Genomic DNA, 24,836 nt, shown 5'->3' with positions numbered 1-24,836 from the left:
GATATTTAGATTATACTTCCTCTGAGAGGTTTGCAAACACTAATATGCATACATGTGTGGCTGAGTTTGAGATTTCCCTCTGTTTCAATGTAGCTTCTCTTTAATTCATACTTGTTTGTAATTGCACTCGCATACATTCATCCAAATTGATGTTTGGATAAATGTGCCTCAGCAAGTTTCCCTTCTTGTAGCCATCAGCTAGCTGCTGGCATAATTCAACCACTGTTTTAAAGACAAGCAAACAAAAAGGAACATCTATCTAAGGAAAGGAATCAAAAGCACAAGTGATGAGAATAGATGAAGGAATAAACTATGCACTGATTTGTGTTTGTTTATAACTTACAATGCAAATAAAATATAATGAAGTTTGTAATCTTTCAAAATATATACATAAAAAAAGTCTGAGAATGAATACTTTTGAAAGGCATTGTAGTTAGTGTTGACATAATGTCATATTTTTCTTGAGTATAGTTCAGTTTTGTCACTTTAAAAAATGTTGTTGGGTGCTACCAGTCCCTCAAAACCTACACATCACATCTTTATCTAAAAAATCCTATTTTTCTGTTTGGCTCTAAAAGGCCTGACTGATGGAGGGTGGCAAGCGTAACCATTTTTATTTTGGATTGGTGATATGTTGTTTTAAGAAGCTAAGTGGTGTGAGGTTTCTTGTTGGACGGCAGACTTGATCAAGAGTGATGGTGCTTCCAACACACTCGAGTTACAATGGTTTTTTGATTTAGTTATTTCTAAGATTTATTGAACTTTATTTCGGTTCTCTGAAATAGTAATAGATTTAAATGCCCTAGGTTAAAGTTACTATCCTACTTTGACAACCAGCAGAAAATGCATCCTAAATATTCTGATCTCTGAAATCAGTTTAACCCTGAAAATCTCCTGCTGGAAATAGGCTGAGGCATCTGTAGCCAGTGTCCCATCACTGATGTCACATCAATAGGTCTTGTCAGCTCTTATCACACTGACCCACCTTCTCCAATCTTAATAGCGATCTGACTGTACGGCACGGACATGCGCTGACCTCCAGCGTGGCCTCTCAGCTTATCAGCCGGCCACAAGCTCTTGCTCCACCAACGTCCCCAGCATGGGATGGATGTCCTGCGGCTGCAGTCAGATTTAGTTTTGGCAACAGGAAGTGTGGCAACCAGTCGATTGTGACAAGGAATAAAGAACCAGAAACCCTGAAACAAAAATGTGTAATTTATGATAAGTAATATTTGATTCTTGTGTTGTTTCCTAAATGTTTGGGTATCTGATGAAGAATTTTTTTGAAACTGTAAAAAGTTACATTTTACTGTCATGTTGGTCTGACAAAAGAGTTCAACTACCACTACAACATTGTTCCCGTTCAAAGCTGAGCCTTTTTATGGCTGGTGTTACATTATTCTTCCTCAACTTTGAGGAAGAATAACAAAATAGGGTGTGGTGTAATGTGCGTGTCAGACAAAGGGTGGGACACTGAATTGAAGTCCTGCTACAGATCATCAACTGGATTTAAATCTGGACCTGGACCGCAGTATTTTAGCACATGAATATTCTTTCCATTTTATTGTATATACGGCTGTATGCCTTGTTGTTGTTGTCCTGCAAAAAGATAAGCCTTCATCCCAGCCTCAAGCCTTTTGGATCCTCTGATAGGTGTTTTCTTCACTAATTGTCCTGCAGTTAGCTTCTTCCATTTGCCTCATCTTGTGTGTTTAGAACAAATGTGAGAACTATAGTGTCAAAAAAGGAGAGAAAGAAAATCACATGCAACTAAAATACTGTCAGGAAATAGTAACAGTTTCTGATGCCTGTTGTGCTGCTGCAATACTCATCCCCTGTAGATCAGATTTCCATATTCTTAACAGATGCAAGCTTTCAAACAGTAAAAAAATAGAACAAAATAAGACACTTTTAGCTTTGCTTTCTGATTTATTTTTTTTAAACTGCAGTTTGCATTCATGTGATTACTACCTAATCCATTCGCTTACTGCAAGCTCTGCCTGCCACAGCTATTTCACAGATAATTGGAGATGCATTTAACAGCCTGTGACAAAGAGACAGACTCCAAGGTGGGAAATTCACAGCATCCTAAAATATCCTGAATATTAGAGCATGATGACTTTGTTGTGACTCTCACTTCTTCTTAATCATCCCCATCAATCTCCCAACAATAGGAAATGAACTGCTTATTCACTTTTATTCAGCCCGTGAGCAGTGTCTGAGCTGTGTAATTATCTGTGTCAATAGCAATGATTGTTTGTTTTGACAGGTTATTCTTCACTTTATAATTTTAGACACTGGAAGTGGGATTTGAAGCTTTTCAAGACTACATTAAAAAAAAATTACATCAATAAGTTTATTTGGGTAAGAGCTGCTTTAACATATTTATTTTCCAAAAAATTCAGCACATGGAAAACATTAAAAACGATAAGCTGAGCAGCATCTTTTAAAATTACCTTCTGTCAATCCTTGAGTTGCATCAATTGAACATATTTAGCTTGACTGTCTGAAAATATGAATTTCATACATATTTTATTCTTGAAAAATTGTTGAATTATGAACAATATTTCATATTAGGAACAGAATTTGGTCATTCACATTGTACTTTTTTCATTACTTATATGATTATGGTCTTAGTAGCATAAATGTGACACCATCAGTTATTTAATTACGCTCACCTTAGGCATAAATTATAAATGTTTTATTTTTTTTTTTTCATTGATTAAACTGAATCAATTTTTCTTTGTGTTAAATGTTCAGAAAACATATAACTCCTGTGACTTTTAAAAACAAGTAATGGGTGCACAGTTGTACATTTTTAGAGGCATTTGATCTAATCCATACATGGTCAAAATTACACGGAGAGAGTCAAACATCGTATGCAAATGTCACCACCAATATTTGGTTTATTTAATGTGTTCTGTATCATTCAGACATTTAAAGAAACAGCTTGAATAAATCAACATTTATTCAATTTATGCAACTGAGGAGTGTATCCATGTGAAAACAGCTGCATGTACTGAGTACTGGTGAGTTCACGTGGGACAGTGCTGGGCAGAAGAGAATTTCAGCCGGTAAAAGTTTGAACTGATCAGGTTGGAGTGAGTCTAAACTTTTCTGTATCTTTAGCTATATGTGTGTGTCTGTGGGGGTGTGTGTGTGTGTGGGTGTGTGTGTGTGCTGATTATGAGTTGCATCATCCTGACTTCCAGGTGGCCCAAGGCAGAAATGAAGGAAAAGACTACTTAAAGCCTTTAGACCAGCAGAGGGCCCACAGAAATGTTTGAATTCCCACTCATAATAATAATCTCAAAATGTTGTTTATTTATTGAGAAATTCTCTTTAACCATTTCCAAATAGTGAATGAAAAACATTTATATTTTTAAATGTACATTAAAAATATATATATTTAGACAACTTGATAAATATGCTAGTTGTAAACATAAAGAAAATTCTTAATAGTTGGACAGTTTTTTGAAATAGTCAATAAAATTTAATCATCTGTGCTGATTGGGTCCCAGTTTTACACACTGTAACTGTCTTGTGGTATGTCTGAAATGCCTGCAGGACACCAAAAGAAGACAAATAAGCATTTTTCAAAATGTATTCACAGCTGATTCAATCTAAAAACTCTTATTCTTTGTTTCTGATTTATTAAATAATGTAAAGTCACTGACATTATTGTCAGGGAAAAACCCATATGGTAACTGGCCTGTACTTGTGAAGTGCTTTCTCAAGACCACAGGACTTGAAAGTGCTTCACGCTACATTCTGTCATCCACCCATTCACATTATTGCCAGGTCTGTCTGACAGTAGTGAGGTTTCCATGCACATCTGACCTCTGAAGTGTTTTGCCGAAGAACACAACAACAGACAGGGGACTCGAACCAGAAACCCGTTGGTTGCTAGACAAATTCTTGCCACTGTTGCCTCCTTCTCCCTATGGTCTCTTTAAGTTGTTTGCATTTGGCTGACCAGACAACTATAAACAATTGCAGCATTGCTGTGGAAATCAAATATTCATTCAACTTAATCAGAAGTCATTGTATTCTGCAAAGGCTGTGGTTAGAAGATGTGAATAAAAAAACAAATTAAACTGTTATTCAATGGAAAAAAATAAACCAGCTCAGCAAATGTTAAAGAGTTGATTACTGCAGTATTTTTGTGTGTTTCTGTTGAGATAAAAAAAAAAAAGAAGTAATTTACTTGTACAATAAAAAAAAGCCCAATACATTTTTTCTATGTTTGGTTGTTTTATTATAAAGACCTTTCAGGAGGGCCCAATCCTGCTCTAGGACTCCCTAAGCTTTGGGTCGCCTCTGCTGACTCCGCTGTAGTCGCAGCTCTCCTGCATCATCTGTATTCTCCTCCGCATCCAGCTGCTCTGGATCATCTGCTTTGACCTAGACTTTCAAAGCAATCATCCCTCCTTGAATTTAAGACATCCTGGAATTTTTCCGCAGTGATTTTCAGAGAGAGTAGCAGCTTTCGGGTTTATTTTCTTCACCATCTTGAATAATTATGAGGTAAGAGTTTCCAGTTGCCGTGTTAGCCGGGGTTTAAAGCGTTTGGTCAAACTCTAAATGAATGGATTCGCTATTATTTTGGACAAAAACAAATCTCAGCATGTGTATACCTCATTTTTTTAGCATTAGAGTACGATTATTCCTCAAGCTAAAATAGGTACATTTGTTTTATGTTCCTCTAGCCTTCTAGCTTAAGCGTTAAACTACTGGGATTGATTGCAGCCTGTTATTGTTGTAAGCTAGCTCTGTCAGTGTTTCGCAGATAAACATGCAGTTACAGCGAGATGGAAAAATTACAGGCAGTTAGTAATTCGGGTAAATCTGAGGAAGGCGCTCAAGGTAGCTTGCAGTGTTTAAAAAAATAGAAACGCAGTAATGAAATATTTTGCCAGTAGTGTTAGCATGCTAGGGTGGCTAAAGCTAAAGTAGAAAGGTCATTCTGGAACAGACTTTCCATGTTTTAATAAATGCATGACCCTTTTTTTCCTCACAGTGTACATAGGCACCTTGCTAGATGTCCATTTTTATTTAAGAAGTTCAGAGAAAATGTGAGCGTTTAGCTATTTTTAAAAAATATTTTCTAAACAGTGTTTGTAATGCCTCTAAACTGAGCTGAGGGTCAAAGTTTTGCTTCACCTTTTAGAGGAACATATTTGGGGAAACGATGGTTTTAGACAGTATCCATAAGTAGAAATAGTTTTGTGCTCGCTGGAGAGTGTAACTTTGTTCCAACAGTGTTTCTTGATTATATGGATACATTCTCATGTTTTAGAGTGACCCTGGGTGAAAATACCTGATTGAAACTAGAGTGGATGTTCAAAGTTCAAACCATTTGTGGACCTTGTGATGATTTTTTTGTGGCACCTTGACTGTAGTTTACAGATAGTAGCAACTTGACCCACCAGAACAGATTGATGTTTTAAAAAGTTTATAGTTTGAGTCTTGGTGATGAATTATATTCTTTAAAGAATGGAAATTGTTTGGTGTAATTTGTCTTTTACTTACGACGTGCTTTACTTCTGTTGTAATGCCATCATTTATAGGGCCACCAAAGGCCCTATAAATGGCTAAACGTGGCCGAATACAGCAAGTGCTTTTTAATATTAGAGTGAAGAAATAACCCCTACAGAATAGAAAAAGCATTCAAACCCACCAATAATATACAACTGTGTAATTAAAGGAGCATTTTATTGAAAAAGTAGTATTTGACCCTTTTTTGTTTTACATTTACAATGATTTACGTATTCTTGAGGCTAATTTCTCCAAATATAGTGCAAGCAAAGCTTATCTTTGAACAGATAAAAATGAAAAATGGTCCAGTGTACTTCCTCCCACTGTCCATACAGGTAATTTTCTCCCTGGTCTCATTAAACTGCTCTTAGGTGTGTGTGCATGGTTGTGTGTCACTGGGTTGCCGTGTGATGAGTGGCAAAAAGTTTGGACACCATTATTTTCTATGTTTCCCTGGTTCACCACGCCTGAATTAAGAAACTGGTCATTTGCAGGCTTCTGCAGAACTTGAAATGCTGAAGAGCTAATGCAATAATTTTTAAAAGCGTAGAGGATCTTTTTACATAGAAGTAGCGTGGTCTCCCTGTACATGGCAGGATTCTCTCTGGGTACTCCAGCTTCCTTCTACTGTCCAAAAACACGACTGTTGGGTCACCCTGCAAGGATAAGTGGGTATAGATGGAGTTATCATCACTTCATCATGTAAAGAAATGTCCCCATACAGAGAAAAACTGTTACTTTTGGGGACAACAAAAATATAAATAGTGCGTCAATAACTGACCAATAAGTAATAATTTGAAGAAGTGAAGGATTTACATTTTAGTTAGTGGTGACCTTTTGTATGTATTGACAGTTGTGGGATTTTCTTTTTAGTGTTGTAATATAAAGGTGACACAAAGCACTTAATAGCTTTTTCGACAATGTAAAAGTTTCAAATTTGTGCACTGAAGCTGATAAATAGGTCTTTTTGTAACGGGAAAAATGCTCCAAGCAATTAGTTTATTCATGACCTTTGCATGCTATACTTGATTAGACATCTATTTGCCAGTGTGAAAAAGAATGTGCAGTAACCTTTTCATAGTATTTTTACAAAAGAAGAGCTTGACATGGTTAACATTTGTCCACAGGTTTTTTTTTTTTCTTCTCGCTGTTGGCCTAAATGGAAGCTGACGTGTTTCCTTTCGACTGTGGTGTTTTATTAAATCCTAACTTCATTCTCCTCCTGTTCAAGGCGTGACAGAGACGGTGATCGTGACAGGAACCGGGATCGGAACTGTAACAGGGGCCGAGACGTGAAGTCAGGCGATGACCCCGTCGCCTCGGCTGCAGCCAGTTGGAGTTTTGTGAACCGACCTCCCGTTCAGCAGCAGATTAACCCCTTCACCAACCTGCCCCACACACCACGCTACCATGAGATCCTAAAGAAGCGGCTGCAGCTCCCAGTCTGGGAGTACAAAGACGTCTTTACAGAAATCTTGATGCGGAACCAGTCGTTCGTGCTGGTCGGAGAGACGGGCTCTGGAAAAACCACGCAGGTAGAGGCATGGGGCACGCTAAAATTTTGAAATGCAGCAGCCATCAGTTGCCCCCCTAAACCAGACTTTTAATGAACTGACCCAACTGTGTCACAGTAAATTTAGAGCCTAGCTCTGGGTGGTTAAAATTGCTTTAATGTTATCATAAAAATATATCGATACTATGAATGATTCATGTATTTTCATTGGGTTGTTTTAAGATTTGATTCCCAGTTAGCTAAACTTGCCAGTTAAATCTTAAGTGGTTTAAGCAAGCAGCCAGGCTGAGTGTGTGTGGGTTTTTTTTTTCTTTCTTTCTTTTTTTTAAATTTGCAGGAGAAGATTAGAGTAAATCACTGAGTCTCTGCCTCATCCTGAGATGAATATAAACGATCCTGCAAAGTGGAGTGGTTTAAGTGTGTCGATGCGTTCTGCACTGATGATGCTTAAAAATCTGTGCTGTGAATATTTGGGTACGTTTTATGCAGTTTACTGATGCATGGAAGTTGGGGAAATTAACTTTTTTCCCCCCAAATACAAATACTTACTTAGATGGATTGGAAAAAGGCAAAAGTTTAAAAGAAATTGAATTTATTGCATTATGCTGATTTTACTTTTTAGTGACCTACATGCTACTTAACTTTAAAACTTATTTATATCTGAAATCCCATTTGTAACCAAAGATGAACCAGGAAAGTAGTGTCTAACTGGAACCGCTATGTATTTTCTTGTTGAAAAAGATCAACTTAAATTTTTTGGGAATAAGAATAAAGAATAAAGACATTTTTGCATGTAATTTGTAGTTAAAATTAAAATGGAAACTGTGAAACTCCCAGTAATAACATTAGAATCTTCCTTTTCAAAACAATATTTAAACCATTTAAACCATTGATATATATTGCAAATTATATATATATATATATATATATATATGTATATATTAATGATTTAAACCCATTAACTAAGCAAGTGTTCAGTGGTACATTGCTCTGTTTATTTTTGCTCATGTGAAGCCCTAACAAAATCAAACTTTTCTCCTGTCCTGCAGATCCCACAGTGGTGTGTAGACATGGTGCGTTCACTGCAGGGGCCTAGGAGAGCGGTGGCCTGCACCCAGCCCAGGAGGGTGGCGGCAATGAGCGTCGCCCAGAGGGTGTCAGATGAGATGGATGTCATGCTGGGTCAAGAGGTGGGCTATTCCATCAGGTTTGAGGACTGCAGCTCTGCCAAAACTGTATTAAAGTAAGTAGTTATTACATAAAATTTCACTGGGGCATTAAAATTTGGCTGCTTTTGATGATGATGATGATTTATATAGTGACTTAACTTATTAAGTAACTGATCATTCTAAACTTAAATTATTAGTTGGCTTTGTTTTTAAAATTGGGTGCTTGTTTTGTACCGCAAAACTGAAATAGAAGCAACGACAAAATATAAAAGTACAAAATATAAAATCTATACTATCTACGCACTTAAAGACAGCCTGAATGTTCGGATGAGTGCAAAATTTAAGGTAAATCTGGAAACTATCTGTGTCTCTAATCTATAATTATAACCCATGTGTAAATTGCATTTATTAACTGTAGCTATGCTTTATGAATTTGCCTGATCTAAATGTGATTCATTAACATTATTTACAGGACTAAACATTAAACCTGCACATTAACCCATGCAATCATCTGTCAAACGATGAGTTTGCATGCCAGTTTAAAAGTCTTCTCCAACATTTTATGGAGAAAAACATAACGAGAAAATGTTTCTAATCCTATTCAGTGCATTCAGTTCTGTTTTTACTATCAGCTCACTGATAAGCAACTGAGTGTCTCCTTCTCAGGTACCCTGATATCCTTCTGTCCATTTATCACCACCTAACTGAAGTATCCTCCTACATTGAACCTTGAGACCTGTGGAAAAACTTTAAAACTTTTAGAACTAAACTCATTTAAAATTGAAGCAAATGGATTTTCTGCCATATTTTTTATTTTTTTTAAAATTGTAACTTTAACAAAAAAGAAAGTGTGGAGCCGAACTGATTTGGAACGCACAAATACATATACCTGTACTGCCACCTTTTTTATATTTTAAGTTTAATGAATTAAAATACAATATTAAAAAGTTAACTTGGAATATTAATGTTAAGATTATTTGCTGTGCAGCATCTTGAAATGTGGCCATCATTACCCAACCAACTGCTTTTTAAGTGTTTAGTAATATTAGAGTTGATGTTATCGGTTATTTTTTTTTTAGAAGTTTAGAAGTCTGTGTATTACTTGTTCTATCTCTGTGTCTAAGGTACGGGTAACTATAAATATGTCTGAAAAGGAAAATGTATCTCTCAATTTTTTTCTTTATTTTAAGCAGGTTTTATCAGATATTGTAGCTGTAGATGATGATAAAGAATCAGTGTACTGCAGTTAGTGTTGGCACCGTATCCTCTTTTTGCTCAGGTACATGACAGATGGAATGTTGCTGCGGGAGGCTATGAATGATCCCCTGCTGGAGCGCTATGGTGTCATCATTCTGGACGAGGCCCACGAACGCACATTAGCCACAGACATCCTCATGGGGGTTCTCAAGGAAGTAGTCCGCCAGAGGTCTGACCTCAAGGTAGAAACCAGCTCACAGAAATCTCCTGAGTTATTGTTTATTTTCTGTTTTATTTTTAGGATGTAATTTCAGGATCAGGTGCTGCAGTTGTTTTTACGACTTGCAGATTTATTTCACAGACGTAACCTTTGGTTTCCCACAAATATTATGAGTTTATCTCTCGTAAAGCTACATTTCAGCCCTAAATATTACTTCCCTCCAAGGATGAATTCAGAGAAGGAGAGGATTTATTTTCCACCTCTGTCCCTTTTTCTTGTTGTTGTGTTTTTCTGACTGAGTCTCCATGTTGTGGAAAGAGAAATGCTGCTGTTGGACTCAGGAACACCCATTTTTCTGCACCGCAGTAGCAGCATAGATTGCTCCTAGAATCACCTACCGTTTTCAGGAGGAAAACAGCAACTTTCGGCATCGATGGGTTGATCGTAAAGGCAGGCAGAAGTTTTATGGTCTAGTATGTGCCAGATATAATTTTCATAAAGCAGATGGATAATGACTAGTTGTTTGTCAGAGTGAAATCAAAGGTTAGATTGTTGTTCGCAGACTGTTAAATGAGCTCTAGGTTATTGGGAATGATCATCCACCCACTCCCCTTATCTCCTTCATCCCTATCGCTCACCAAATTTGAAAGTTTAATTTGCCTTGATTAAGAGCAATTAGGATCTCTTGCAGAGCGTAAAGCGAAATGCAGAGACGCTGGCCCCTGAAAATATTAGAGATTGAAAATGGGAGACGTGTTTCCCATCAGAATCCTAATGCACACAGTCTAATGGCTCTGTTTAAGAACACCGTGTACCTAGCAACAGGAACAGGTTCTGCCATAGATCTTTGTAGATCAGTTACTTGAATTGCAATGCCCAAGTGTACATTATAGACTCTGTATTCGGTTTGTGCCAGGGTTCTCTTTTAAAATGAAAAATTGTTGCATCATTTATGCCGTAGAAGGACGCAGACACATTAATCATAACTTTAATTCCACCCTTGTCTGCGTAGAACTTGTCCTAATGCATAATTGGCAAGACAACGAAAACATTTTTCTCTTAAATGCGCAGACCTGTTGTTACACAAACTCATAACTTTCATTTTTCGCATGAACACTGTGTGCCTCGCCGATAAGCTGCCATGTCCCGTTTTCAGGTCATCGTCATGAGTGCGACGCTGGACGCCGGGAAGTTCCAAGTGTACTTTGACAACTGCCCGCTGTTAACCATCCCTGGACGCACGCACCCCGTGGAGATTTTTTACACACCGCAGCCCGAGCGAGACTACCTGGAGGCGGCCATCCGCACCGTGATCCAGATCCACATGTGCGAGGAAGAAGAGGGGGACATTCTGCTCTTTCTCACTGGACAGGAGGTACCTCCCCCAGACAATATGGGGAAACAAATGTTTTATGGCTTAGAGGATTCCTGGAAAATATCCAATATTTTTTTTGTTAGTGGGTTTTTTATTTTCCAAATCTGGATAAGTATAGAAAAACATGTCTTATCTATTTTTGTGCTTTTTCTTTCTTTTTCTCTCTATTTCCCCTTTGGCTCGTTTATGTCCCTCCTTATGTTCATCCTGTCTTACATACATCCATTAGTCACTGTCTTCCACCTTCCTTCCTAATGTTTTACCTTCTTTTCTTCCTTCCTTGTGGAAAAAAACCCCTGCATACCTGCTTGCCTCGGTAGCCAGAATAACAATCTATTTTATTTCTTATACATAATTTTAGTAAATAATTCAGTGGTAGTATCGGTAACTATAATGACAATATCAAATTCGATACATGCACATTTCCTCCCTTCTTTTATTCTCTTTGTGACGTTTAGCGTCTTGGACCTTGTACTTTGTCAGCTGTGAACTTCTACTGCAGTAGGGCTCCAACCAACAGGCAGAATATTAAATTTCCATTCAAGCATGAATTCATGACACTGGAAATACATTAGTCCAACAATTACTGCATTCCAGTCTTGAGCAGTATTAATAATGCAGGCGCTTATACTGCAATAACAATATACTTATGTATTGTGCATTCCCAACGCACACCCTATTTTAGTTCTTAAAGTTTATGCATCATGACATTAAAAAAAAGAATTTTGTTCCTAAATTTCACCTAAAATGAAAACTTAATGAGCTACTACAGTGTATGTATAAATAAGTATACAACATGATGTATTTACCTTCTATATGACCTTATCAGCCTCTCACTCTGTGTGATGGGATATTGGCTGCCTCTTTACAAGTTGCTTCAGTTCATTGAGGTTTTATGGGGCATAGTTTATGCACGGCATTAACATTTGCTCTTACAGAGGAAATGGAAGGTTAAATGATCTTAACAAGTTGGATTTTCCCTCTGCAAAACTTATAATCATTTAGAAGTTCTATGAATTTTTAAATGTTCAGAGTTTTTTCAGCGTGCTGCGTTTTGCAAAGGTATCCTTACCCCATGAAAAAGTTCAATATACTTTCTTGGCATTTAATCTGATAAAGAACTATTCTAGCCATCAGTCCAGCTAAATAAAATTAGTTTAAAGCCATAGACGTTACAAGACCTTTTGAAAAAGACAACGTAACATTTTTTGATAAATGTCTACCATAGGAATTTGTTGACATTCTTTTTAAAGAACCACCCTTTTATTTCAACTTACAGGTAAAAAAAGAAAAAAAAAACTTAAGCTAAAAGGGAATACATACATTTACTTTGAAGTAATGTTGATATTTATGGAAAAGTATGTACAAACACATTTTCAAAACCAATAAGTGAAAAATTGATCTTCAGCAATATTACTGGTATATTTAGTGTCATTCTGTTGTGGGAATTAAATGCAGTTATTCCAGGAAAAAATGAAAAACTGCTAAAACAGGGATTTGTTATTATATCTAAATTTAAAAATACTAGTTGTAGTTTCTAACCAAAATTTAAAGAGCAATTGTGGAAAGCCCAGGGAGCCTCAGGTTGGTGAACATTGTTGGGACCAATACTAAAAAGGCAACATAATGAAGCATAAACAAAAAAGGATGGATGATATTTTGAGATATTTTACAAATAAAAATCTGAAGTTTGGTGCATTTGTATTCAGCCTCCACATGTGCATACGTTGTTGAGCTATTTGCTGCAATTAATTTCAAGTCATATGTATTATCTCTCTACCAGCTTTGAAATCATTTTTGCCCATTCTTTGTGACAAATCGGCTACAATTCAGTCTTGTTGAATGGAAAGTGTCTTTGAATAGCAATAAGCAGGACTTTCCTCATATTTTCAGTTTGTGCATTCTGACACATTAATATGCTTTGATCTTAGCCATTATATTAAGCTCTGTATGTATGTTTAGAGTTATCTCAAACCTTTTCCAGCCACTAACAGATTTTGTTTTCTCAAAAATTGCCCTGCATTTAATTCCTCACCTGCCTCTCTGACTCAGCTGAGGTATAACATTCCCAGAGCATGGTGCTGCAACCGCCAAGCTTTAATCTGCAGGTTGTTTAAGCGTGATGCGGATTGCTAGTGTTCTACCACACATAGACTTGTCCAGATTCATGTTCCATTTTTAGAATGATAGAATTTGGACTATTTAGAAATGTTCTAATTGGTAATACCTTAGAATTAAAAAGTGTACTTTTACCCCTATGAATCCTAAATGTTAACAGTGTCCATGGAAAATGAAAAAATAGGCACATTTGACGAAATATCTCCAATCCTTTGATGAATAAATGACTTAGCTGTCTGTGACTCTGGCTCTTTGGGAATCATCAGGATTTGTGCTGCAAATGTAGAAAAAGAAGACAAGTGACCCAGATTCCAACCTTCTCACAAATCTCTGAAATTAAGTCATTATTTTTCCCCCTCCTGCAAATGTCGTCCACTGATGTGTAATGGAGGGCAGGGTCCATGCCCAAAGTGATGAATTTGGTCACAGCTGGGTGGACACACACACGCGCAGAAAAGCACCAACAAATGTCTCAATCTCCTGATCAGTGGAGAGGAGAAGCCTGTCGGATCCAGCAGCGCCTTTTGCTGCCATGATTAGTTTCTCAGCTCTTTGACGGAATACTGTTGGAGAACATTTAATCAAAAGTGGTTGTATTGGCAAGCATCACTGGTGGAGACAGATACACACATTGGACAAAATTTTGGTATTTTAGGTTAGACAAGTTTATTTCATTAAGGCACACTTTAAATCCAAGTGCTTTACAGACAAACAAAACGACACAGGCGCAGAAAATTACAACAAATCAATAAATATATTAAATATATACAACATTTAAGCATCACATGAAACTTATACACCACATAAACAGTTAAAATCAAAAACACTAAGAGGCAAAACGAACCGATAGTGATTTTTGATCTCTATTGCAAGCTGGAGTAAATAATGTTTTCAGACTTGACTTAAAGGAGCCAGCTGTTTTCTCTACATCTAGAACATATTATGAGATGCACTTATACTAACGCAGATGCTTTAGGGTGTATCAAGTCCAGGAGACTTGATTTGATTCGGGACCAAAATTGCAACATTGTTATATTTTCAGTTGGTGCGGTTTGCTTTCACTCTGCACTCTGTCAAACAAACCAAACCCATTGAGCAACTTGTTTACCCCTTCGCCTGTGATGGAGCTGCACCAAGGAACACTAAAGGAAGCGACACAAAAATATCTGCAGAAGACTCTGAGCGCAACTTCCTTCTTCATGAAATGTAAACTTGTTAATATGTAATGCAGGCGTTGTGCTTCCTCCAAACATTCCAAGTGTTATAGAGGCCAATACCTTACCTACAGCGAAGCATGGTGGTGGCTGCAGCATGGTATGGGTTTGCTTTAATGTAGCAGGAACTGGGAGACTCCACATCACTCTTGACCTCAGGTGACAGTACATATTGTTTGTTTTTTATCTTGTGGGTGTATTGTTTATGATTTTGTAAAGCACGTAGAGCTGCTTTTAGCATGAATGGTGGCAACTAGAATTTTAGGGAAATAGATTAATCTACTGCAATCTGGAATAAGACTGTGACTCAATGAAATATGGAAAAAGTGTAGCACTGTGAAAAGTTTCCGGATTCAATGTATGTCCTCCAGAATCCCAAACCTGTAGCAGCATAACTGGAGAGATATTTTAGGGTAATCTGAGCCGCTTTAACTGTAAGCTTTATCAAAAAGGAAAGTGAAAGTAGACAGGGTGTCTGCCACCTGGACAAAAACTGGGAGCTATTTCCACTGGAGAGCAGCCTATTCCTCCCAGTCTATTTTTAGAAACTGGAGGAACCACCAGTAAACCTGCAGTCCGTGAAGCAAGTGCCGTGTTGGCCACTCAAATGATGTCATGTTGTTCTGACTTCCCCAGTCACATTTTCCCGCTGGTTGTTTATTACCAGTAATTATCTGGCATTTGACACCAGCTTGGCTGTTGTAGAACACCTACGTCAGTATTAATTTGTCAAACCAAGATCGATATGCGGCTTGTTACAAACAAGATCAAGTCATTGGGCGGCGTAGTGTTTGAAGTGGTCTCCTTTGAGGATTGGTAATTGATTTTAGAATAAGTGGTATCCCAGCTGAAACATTGATCGTCCCTCCCGTGACTGACTAGGAAAAAGTCTAAGATATTTGCAGCCAAAGTGTTAAAGATTTTCTCTTTTTTTTTTGTGGTTAGATGTAATTTGTTGATTTATATTCCACAAACCCACGCTGTGTAAAGCTCAGGCATAACAGAGAGCACTCCCATGGTGAGTTCATTATCACCCTCTCCTAATTGGGTTAAAGAAGTTAATGTGTTGTAGGTCTGGCAGAGATGGCTGTTCAAAGGGTGCAGCAGTGTGCCCCTCAAGCGCTTCTTAACCTCTTCAGTCTCCCAGCAACTTTGATGTAGACTAATGATTTGGAGGCAGATCCATGGCAAAGCCATAGATTCTTTTTATCTGACTGTTTAATTTATATCAGAGGGGAAGCAAGAGCAAACGGCCACGTAGCTCTCTCCTCCACAGCTTTTCTGAGAGATATTTGGCTTCCACAAACAAACAGAACTGAAGCGCCAGCTACAAATGAGAAAGTTGAAACTTATCACAGCTGTCGAGAGTAGATAAGTCCTAATATTTAAGCTTCCCCCTCAGCAGCTAACATCAAAAAAACAGGAGGATTTGTGGGGGTTGGAGCGGGGGTGTTGTTTGCTTGTCATGAAGGGTGCCCAAATGTGTTGGTACTTTAGCTTGGCTAGTTAGATTCTTGCTTCTGGGGTCACAGGGAGAGCTGGTGGATGGGTTCCCAATGCTGGACAAATGTTTATGCACGTGCACACACGCACACACACGCGTACACACACACTTTGTCTTCAAATCCCTACAGGACAGGCAGCCAGCTTGCTTCCAGCGCTTTGGCAAAGAGGTTATTTATTTATTTTTTTCGTGGCAGCTGCTGCATCCAGAAGCTTGATAGGCTATTAATACTGAGGCTAATTTTACCGATCCATTCAGATTTAGCGTTTTCCACGTGTCAGCGTGTTGATTAAGAGGCACATGGCCATCGGAGAGGCCCGACTTGATTTGATGAACAAGAGGACAAACCGGGCTAATAACCTATTTGCAGTCCTGATGGGAAAAAATGGAAATCCAGGCTTCTACAGGGTATTAAAAAGTCTAAAATTTAATCTTCTCAATATTAGGCCCTAAAAAGTCTTAGATATATCCAGATTTTTCATAGGATGTTTTAAATTATATGTTAAATTAGTTCCATCATAGATCCTTTGTCTTTTTTTTAATCTTCTAGCATCGCTCATTTCTTCCATGCGTTGTAGTTCTGACTGAGCAATTAGAGTGTTGTTATGCTGTAACAAAACTACAAAACCCATAATGTAAACAGCCCTGTTGGAAGTAATTTATTCCCTTATGATCATAAACATTCAGTTTTCCTTGTAAACACGCAAAATTCAGCACCTTTAACTGGGTTATTGTAAATTTTAGACAAAATAATTTAAAAAAAAGTTATTTTATCTGCTGTAATAGGAGATCAACTAAAAGGTTTGTCATGAAAACAAGGATTTCAATAAATGGCTAAAACCTGTTATTAATGACAAGTATACTGCACATCACTGTCTAAGAAGGCACTGAAGATGCATAAAGCTTTTAATATACCTTGGACTTATTCACATTTTGTCAAACTTAAATATTTGTCATTGGGTTCTTACTTTACTTTTACAATTAAAACTCTGTAGTTGCTTTTGTATTTAGACTCCCAACATTTTTGACCATTCTTCTTTAGGATGGTGATTTGTCTGATCAATTTAAAAGTATCACCATAGATTCTCAATTGTGATCTGGGCAGAACTTGAACTAGAATATTCTTCCATTTGAATATTCCAAAACATTGCATTGTAGCTCTGGCTGTCGTTAGGCTCTTTGCCCTGCTGAACGGTGAATCTGTGTCCTCGTCTTCAGTCTTCTGCAGCCTCTCAAGAGGATCAACTCTGACCGACTTCACCGTTCCTGCTGATGAAAAGTGAAATGATAGTGCTACCATCATGTTTCAGTGTGGGGATGGTAATGTGCAGTGCTGGTTTTGAGCACATTTCACTTTTCCAGATGTTTTGCTGTGTACTCTACGTAGACTTGTGGTAAACTGCAAGTGGGATTTCTTACAGCTTGTTGCCAACGATGGCTTTTCTCTGAATAGTCCTTCACAATGGGCTTGCCTCGCCTGTCATTTTAAATGAATGCTCACGTCTTTGTAGGTTTGCAGTTGTGGAACAACTTGCATTTGTTTTGAACAAAGTTTAAACTATATAAATGACTATTCTAATTATGAAAACAGTTGGCTCCCCCGTGGGCTGAATAAAAATTCATGACATAGATTGTATCTTATAACAAATCATCCCAATGTGATTTTTAAAAAAATCTTCAAGTGAACTTGTCAAACTTGAAAAAGTTTGAGAGGTACTTTATCATAGCATTATCAGTTTTCCTCAAACAAGTTTAGGAACAGAATGTTGATAAACAGTCATACATGTCGCTTTTTTTGGCTGGATCTTTGGTACGCTCTTAAACCGTTGTTGCTTCTAGTACTTGTTCTGAGGCATACATTTTAGGCTTGTTACTCTGAGTGCCTTCATTGCAACTCTTTGAGAAGCTGCTGCAGTGCTCCCGTGGGCCTGTAGGTGGTGCAACAGCATAAGCAGCAAGGTATCGCACGGAGGAACTGCAGCACGTTGAAGATGAAATGATTGTTGTTTGGAACATAATGAAATGGTTCCTAACTGGGACTAGCTTAAAAAAAAAAACAAAAAAAAAAACTAAATGTGTTGACAGCTTTGTTTTATGCTGCAAACTGTTCAGAACTTCGAACAGTTGTTAACAGATGGAATTGTCTGTGTGTTACACTAGAATGAAATAAAAATGAATCAATCTTTATGTTAGGCAAAAGGCTTTGTGAAATATTTATAATGTATTTTTCCCATTACATTTAATATGCTGTTAGAGAATAGGCTCCAATTTTGTATTTCCTATCCTCATTCCTGGCGCTACTCACGGCTTCTGTCTGCCAACCCACCGGCTCTTGAACGTTCAGCTCCACTAAACTGATCTGCCATGATTTGCCGCTGGTTATGCATCAATGCTGCAGTCTCATATCACATTCCCCTCTACAATACTGCGCTGTGGAATAATGAACCCCGTTTGAGTGTGTCTGGCTCTGCGCGTTTGTGCCTTCCGAGCGTGCTCGTCTATGTTTTCCATGATTGCTGCATTTGACAACAGAGCCACAGGGAGCTCAGCAAAGCATGCTGCAGTCCAAGTTTAATTTCCTCCATCAGATGGAACGATAGTTAGAACAAATGTACTGTAGCAGGGAACCACGGTTTCCCCGGCTCCCGTTTTATTTCTTCCCCTCTGCCGCATCCGCCCACTTCCATTGTTAATCCAGGTGTTGCTCAGAACCTGCCTGGTTTTGTGTTTGCGTACACTGGAGGTTCAGGAAACAATTGTGGTCCTTTCATCTTTCAGGAAATCGACGAAGCCTGCAAGCGAATCAAGCGTGAGGTCGACAACCTGGGGCCCCAAGTCGGCGATATGAAAATCATCCCCCTGTACTCCACCCTACCACCGCAGCAGCAGCAGAAAATCTTTGAGCCGCCTCCACCAAATAACCCAAACGGCGCTATTGGAAGAAAGGTAAGGCAGCTCCGTTGGTACAAAATCTCTTACGGGAAGCAAGCGAGGGAGAGAGTAAGGGGAGGCCAGATGGGGGAAAATAAGAGAGCTACAAAGGTGGGAAGTATTTTTTCCTCCCCTCTATTCCTTTTTTCTCAGCTTTAGCGCAGAACTGACTCACACAACATATGCTGCTTTTGTAAGCATGTGTGCTCTAAATTATATCTGGAGTATTACTCACGCCCTGTGAGTTGGGGGGAAGCGCTTCATTCCTAGCGTTTTATCCCTACACTCAAAAGTGCGCAAAAACTCTGTAAAGGTATGTTACGCATCTCATTCTTTCTCATTTTATCTCACGCTCTTATTGATACAGACACGAAAGAGCTCCTCCTTTTTTGTGTGCCAGTTTCTATTCAGATGGGCTCATCGCCATAGTAGCATCTCCAGCTGCACTGTCACACTGTTGGCTTGGGATCTGAGAGAATACAAGACCATCACCAGTGCCAGTGAATGAGCAAACACTCAGCCCCAACAGCTGATAGAGGACGGTGTTGATGAATGAGTCATTGCTACAACCCTGCTAATTGAGCCAGATCAGACTGAAATGAGCAGCGAAAGTATTTATTCTCTGTCGAAGTTGAGCACATTGTGATACATCAAAAAATACTCGACTCAGACTGGATGGCGTGACTTTTAGAGTCACTGAATTGCTGTTGGATCTTGTGATGTTTGAAATATGAATGTTGCCCCATGCAGGTCCGCTGTCAGGCCTTTGTAACTGAGAAAGAAAGTTTGTCTTTATCTTTAACATGGGAGATTTTGCCTGGTTTTGTTTGCAAAACAGCTCTAACTTAGCCAAACTGAATGGAGAACACTTGTGAGTATCCGTTTATGACTTGACATAGAATCAGAAGTGGAATTAGGTGTAATACATGACAATATTTTGATCTAAAGCAGTGGTCCCCAACCTTTTTAGTCGCGCGGACCGGTCAGCCCTTCGCAATTTTGCTGTGGGGGGTGGGGGTGTGTGCGCGCACAGTACTCCGATGCTGTTTTGTTACTAATTCTGCTGCAAGTTGGCTCAATTTTGACGCGCAAGACGTGATGATTATTGAGCACAGTTCAAACTATGATGGTCTGAAATGTGCTTGTGAGACATTCAAAGTTTGTGCTGTTGATTTATTACCTAACCTCTTCTTTAAACTTCTTCTTAAATTTATCTCTGACTGTCTGCTGTATTTTTGTGATTCTGTTCGTTCACTGATGTTCTCTAACAAACCTCTGAGGGCCTCAAATAAGATCAGAATTTATACTGAGATTAGGTCACACACAGGTCAACTCTCTTTAATTAGGCGACTTTAAAAAGCCAATTGCATTAAAAGGAGTTAACTGGGCTGAATGTAAATCCTCACCCCATTTTTCTTTTTTTTTGTTTTGATAAGACATAAATGGACGGATAGATAGAAGATAATTGTCGTACACAAACAGTAAGCAAAAACTTTGGTATGTATGTACTTTGGTTAAAGTCATGGCTTGGTACATTAGTGGTTTGTTCAAATTTGTTTTTAGAGAAACTTCTAAACAAATACATGCTGTAGCATGATACTAGACTGTAGTTTGACTTTTTGTTTAAAATAAGGGCTAAGCAGGTCAGGTGGATGATACAGTTAGCAAATGCTGGGCGCTGTGTGGTTCAGATGGTGGAGTGAAAGCACCATATTCAGATGCTGAAGCCCTCAACTTGGTTCAAAACCCAGTGTTGGGCCATTTGCTGCATATTTTTCCCTTTTTCTTGTCTGGTTACTGTTTAATAAAAACCACTAATGCCAAGAGATGCAAATGTTGTCTAAGAAGATTTTCAAAAAGACTTTGCAAGAAATTTGAGAATACGAAAAATATTTAAATCACATTTGAGTTGTTCTGATGTTTAGACAATCCAGTGTACAAGATGTACTCGAATGCATCTTAAAATTGCATCTGATGGGAAATTCTCTCTGCTCAGATACTCAGAGGGATTTGTCACATGTCATGCTGTACAGTGTTTTGGACTGATTGAACGCGGCATGCAGCTGGATTTGAACTTTAGCAGGTTTTTGTTCAGTATCATGGATGTTTATATTCAGCTTGACATTGTTTCATATGAGTAATTCAGTTATACAGAGCAAGCTACATACTCTGTTGCTTTAAAACATAATGGTGATTAGTTTTGGTTCAGTTCACCTTTCTTTTTCCAATGTAGCTGCATCAGAAACCTTAATTTTCCCAAACAGCAGAGTTTAGTGAGAGGTGGTAGTTCTCTCACTTTTTTACTTTTAAAGTTGAGGTACTACACGTTGCATTGAACACTTAGTTCTACACATGAACATTCTACACAAACATGCCTCACTTTAGCATCTCCCAACATGAGCTGGCGAGAGTTGCTTGGTATGTATATCTAGATCAATATTCCTAAAGGAGATATTATGATTGTTTAGCGGGTGCGAGTCTTTTTAAGAGACTCGCACCCTTAAGTAACTTAAGATGTTACTTTGTTAAATATCATTCCACATCGCTATGAACCACAAGTGTTAGTATGAAGATTAACTGAAATACAGTAAATAAAGTCAAGGAGTCTCAAGTTTATGCCCAGCAACCAGTTTAAACTTCAGAAGGGTACAGTTTGTCTCTTCTCCCCCCCCCCCCCCCCCCCCCCCAGCCTCAATTTGTCAGGGTCTCGTTGAATTGGCGAGGTGGCATCTAAAGTTGCCGTCCTTGAAGCAAATGTGCTTCTCTTCAGTGACTGACTGAGCAACTCATCAAGTGAAAAATGTAGAGATGTCATCCAAGCCAGCCCAAGAGGAAGTAGTGAAAAAGAATTAAGGTTCGCCACATCTGCTGCTACGCATGCTAACGACTGCATTAGGCACCCCTCAATTAACATAAAGCACCAGCTCGTCATTGCTCCATTTCTCTTGGAAAGCTACTCGTCTTCCATTTTTGAACAGTTTAATCATCTTAAAGCAAGGCAGGAGTTGACTAATCACTAACAGCAGCCGTGATCTCACTTAGCGCTCCAAAATTTGAAATATATTCCCTAATAAATGGGCTGTAGTTGGTTTTAGGATTTTTGTCTCATCAATGACATCTTTTAAGCCCTCTGCCTGATGTTACTTAAGATGCTGCCATGTATCCATTTCATTGGGCTTCAAATGTGAGCGCATCACGGTGTTCTCTTCCCTTCGTCGGTGGAAGGCTTTATTTGTCAACACGGCTGTGCTTCCCAGCAGGGAACGTGAAAAATGGCCCATTTTAGCTATAGAGCATGCTCTCCTGCAGGTAATAACCCAGAAATAACATGCAGAGATGATGCTCTAATGATATTACTGATGAAGAAGCCCGGATTATCCAGTGCAGCAACAGACTGGAAGGAGCCAGCCTGCGTTCAGTGTAATGGCCCCAGCCCGGATAATCCTTCAGAATCAATGCAGTCAATGAGGCCACCCATACGATCATGAAATGTGAGAGGGTGTCATGTGCGGCATCTGCTGGAGCACCCACTGTGACCCAATACTCCAGACAGAGGCAGCCTCCGCTAGTCCATTTTTTTTGTAGACAGAAGTTGAAGCATTCCTAGCTCTTTGATTCCTTAGGAGGGTGATGGGTGCCGGCACGGAGCATCCTTCACAGGACTCCTGTTACAATAAAGCAAAATGAGTTCCTCTATGAAGCACTTTCGGAGCCTGATAGATGGTGCAAAACTGGATAAAGACATAACAGTAAGGTTTGTTTGAAGTAGGCAGTGGTTGGTGTGACATTCTCGCAGTGTGACAACTAAGTTTAGTGCAATCAAAAGTTTAAAACAAAAACCTATTACCTGACCCAGCTTGACAACTGCAATTTTATTTTTCCGTGTAGTTTGTCTTTAAAGTCAAAGTTTAAAACTGGGACTGACTTCACACCCAAATAGAGCGAGTTCTGTTTGCAAGGAGACTTCAGTTCCTGTGGGATTTGCTAATTTGTTTTAATTTTTGATGATCAAACACTCAGGGAACATGCTATTAAATAAATATTGAACAGCTACGTGTGTGCCCGAAGCTTAATGAGATTCAAACTGTCAGAGGTGTTAATTATTAGTTTATACCTGCAACTGCCGTATTGGAGAGAGAATTCAAGGCTGCCTGGTGACCTCACAGGGACGACCTTGATTTATTCGAGACTGAGAACTTGAGCAATCTGACTTCTGAGTACAAAGGGAAGAAACAAGAAGACAGCCTTATCTTGTTTGTTTCAAAATACTTCCAAACAGTTAATTTAACCTTTTTTGTAAGAATGAGTAAAACATAACATCCATTTTTTCACCCAGCTGACTGGGACTGTGAAGCAACAGGTGGGGGAGGGTGAGGCCAGTATTACTATGCTTCATACAGGTCTAGAAAACTACTCAGCACCATCACGTTCTCTGGTAGTAATAATAATAATAATTTTATTTATAGCATCTTTTAAGGATTTTTCAAACAAAAATCAAAACTGGTCTCTCTTGTAAATGAGATCTTGGATCTCAATGAGGCAGCCTGTATAAATAAATATCAAAAAACATTTTCTAAATACTGTTCATTGTTCTTATTAAACTCATAGACCTCAGCAAAAAAGAAGTAATAAATAATAAACCCCTTTACACAGTAAGACAGTTATAACAAGCTGATATTAGCTGGTTAATTAGTGCTGAGGTAGCCAGCCTTCAGTCAGCTGCTTAACAGACATGTTCAGATTTTGCCACTGTAGTTTTTAAACAGTGTTACCCAACATAAAACAATGTGTTTTTTTGTTTGTTTGTTTATATAATGTCTATGTTTTACATAACTGGAAATATTTCTAAAAAGCAGATTCGTAGAAATCTTCTTTTAGACACTTTTCCTGATGTCTCATTAGAAGGACTTTAAACCATAGCAACGACATTACTTACAATTCAAGCAATTTTTAAAACTTGGTACAACTTTAAAATGGAAATCGGCCCATTCCTTGCTTCAACGTTGTGTTTTTGTGGGTCACTTGGGAAAAAAAATTGGTTCCACTGAAGCCATAAAACTAGACCAAAGTAAATGATCTACCTTTGAACTGAGCAGCTGATGTATTACTTAGTAGATAGCCTTTATGATTTGTAGTTATTAAATGTGATAATTTGTCAGGGGATGCGTTCACATCTTGACAGCCAAGAATTATGCATATAACAGCCAATTTTTATAAGTTTCTACCCAGCGTTTATTTCCATCTCTTCATTTTTCGCCTTGAATACTAAGGGGGAATGTGCCGTTCGACAGGTGAATTACTCGAGGTCAGAGGCAGAATGATAGGGGGGAAAAGGCTGTCTCTGGCATTAATAACTAAACAGTCAGGCATTCTCAGGCTGCAGAGAAATCCTCACTTAAAAGGTGGGATTTAAAAGTCTCCAAGGCTCTCTCTCGGCTTGAAGACAGCTGAAGAGGCACGGCTACAAAGGAAGTGTGTCAAGTGTGCAAAATTGGTTCTGTGGACGTGTATCAGCAAAGACTACATTTGATGTTTGGTTCTGTGCTTGCCATTTTATGATGAGGACTACCAAGAAAGTGGACGGAAACCGTCAAACGTCCACCCAGGTAATTTTGTGGTTTGTTTACGTTTTGGTGCATGTTATATGACTAAATTGGCAACATTGTTTTTAATAAGCAGTGACACTGATGTCGGAGCGTCTTGTAAAAATTGAAGATTTAATCGAGTTTCTTAACCCAGACCGTCTCCAGGGTTATTTATGGAGAAGATTCCCCAGCAGCATCAAAGTTTGCGTGAGAGCAGCAGAAACTGTCTCATCTTCCTTCCCTTCTCCCTCTACCCCCTGTTTGCATGCATCCCAACAGCTAACAGACTCCGGGTGATGTGACTCATTGGATAATTTTGCTTTGATTCAACTGTCATTTCCCATGCACGTCTTCGCTATAAGGGACGATTGTAGATTTGAAACTGCTACATGGAACTAGTTCACAATTTTCCCACTGGTCATGTTCTTGGAACCCCAGCAGCTTTTCATCACACTGCTGCTTTTCCTTACTT

The 24,836-nt window shown here is 38.6% G+C and overlaps 1 protein-coding gene across 1 annotated transcript in view; it reads left to right on the top strand.

The window, feature by feature from the left end:
• The first annotated feature begins 4,322 nt into the window (after positions 1-4,322).
• Positions 4,323-24,836, top strand: part of dhx15 (DEAH (Asp-Glu-Ala-His) box helicase 15) — a 32,557-nt gene continuing 12,043 nt past the window's right edge. Inside the window, exons 1-6 of the mRNA XM_028038978.1 lie at positions 4,323-4,527; positions 6,770-7,073; positions 8,101-8,294; positions 9,500-9,659; positions 10,794-11,012; positions 18,627-18,794. Of these exons, the coding sequence (XP_027894779.1) occupies positions 4,523-4,527; positions 6,770-7,073; positions 8,101-8,294; positions 9,500-9,659; positions 10,794-11,012; positions 18,627-18,794 (1,050 nt within the window). The 5' untranslated portion in view covers positions 4,323-4,522. The remainder of the gene's footprint in view (positions 4,528-6,769; positions 7,074-8,100; positions 8,295-9,499; positions 9,660-10,793; positions 11,013-18,626; positions 18,795-24,836) is intronic.

The sequence above is a fragment of the Xiphophorus couchianus genome, chromosome 14 (assembly GCF_001444195.1).
Source record: "Xiphophorus couchianus chromosome 14, X_couchianus-1.0, whole genome shotgun sequence".
NCBI classification, from domain to species: Eukaryota; Metazoa; Chordata; class Actinopteri; order Cyprinodontiformes; family Poeciliidae; genus Xiphophorus; species Xiphophorus couchianus.
Note: the sequence above shows the minus strand (reverse complement) of the source record. Positions and strands in the feature narration are given on the sequence as shown.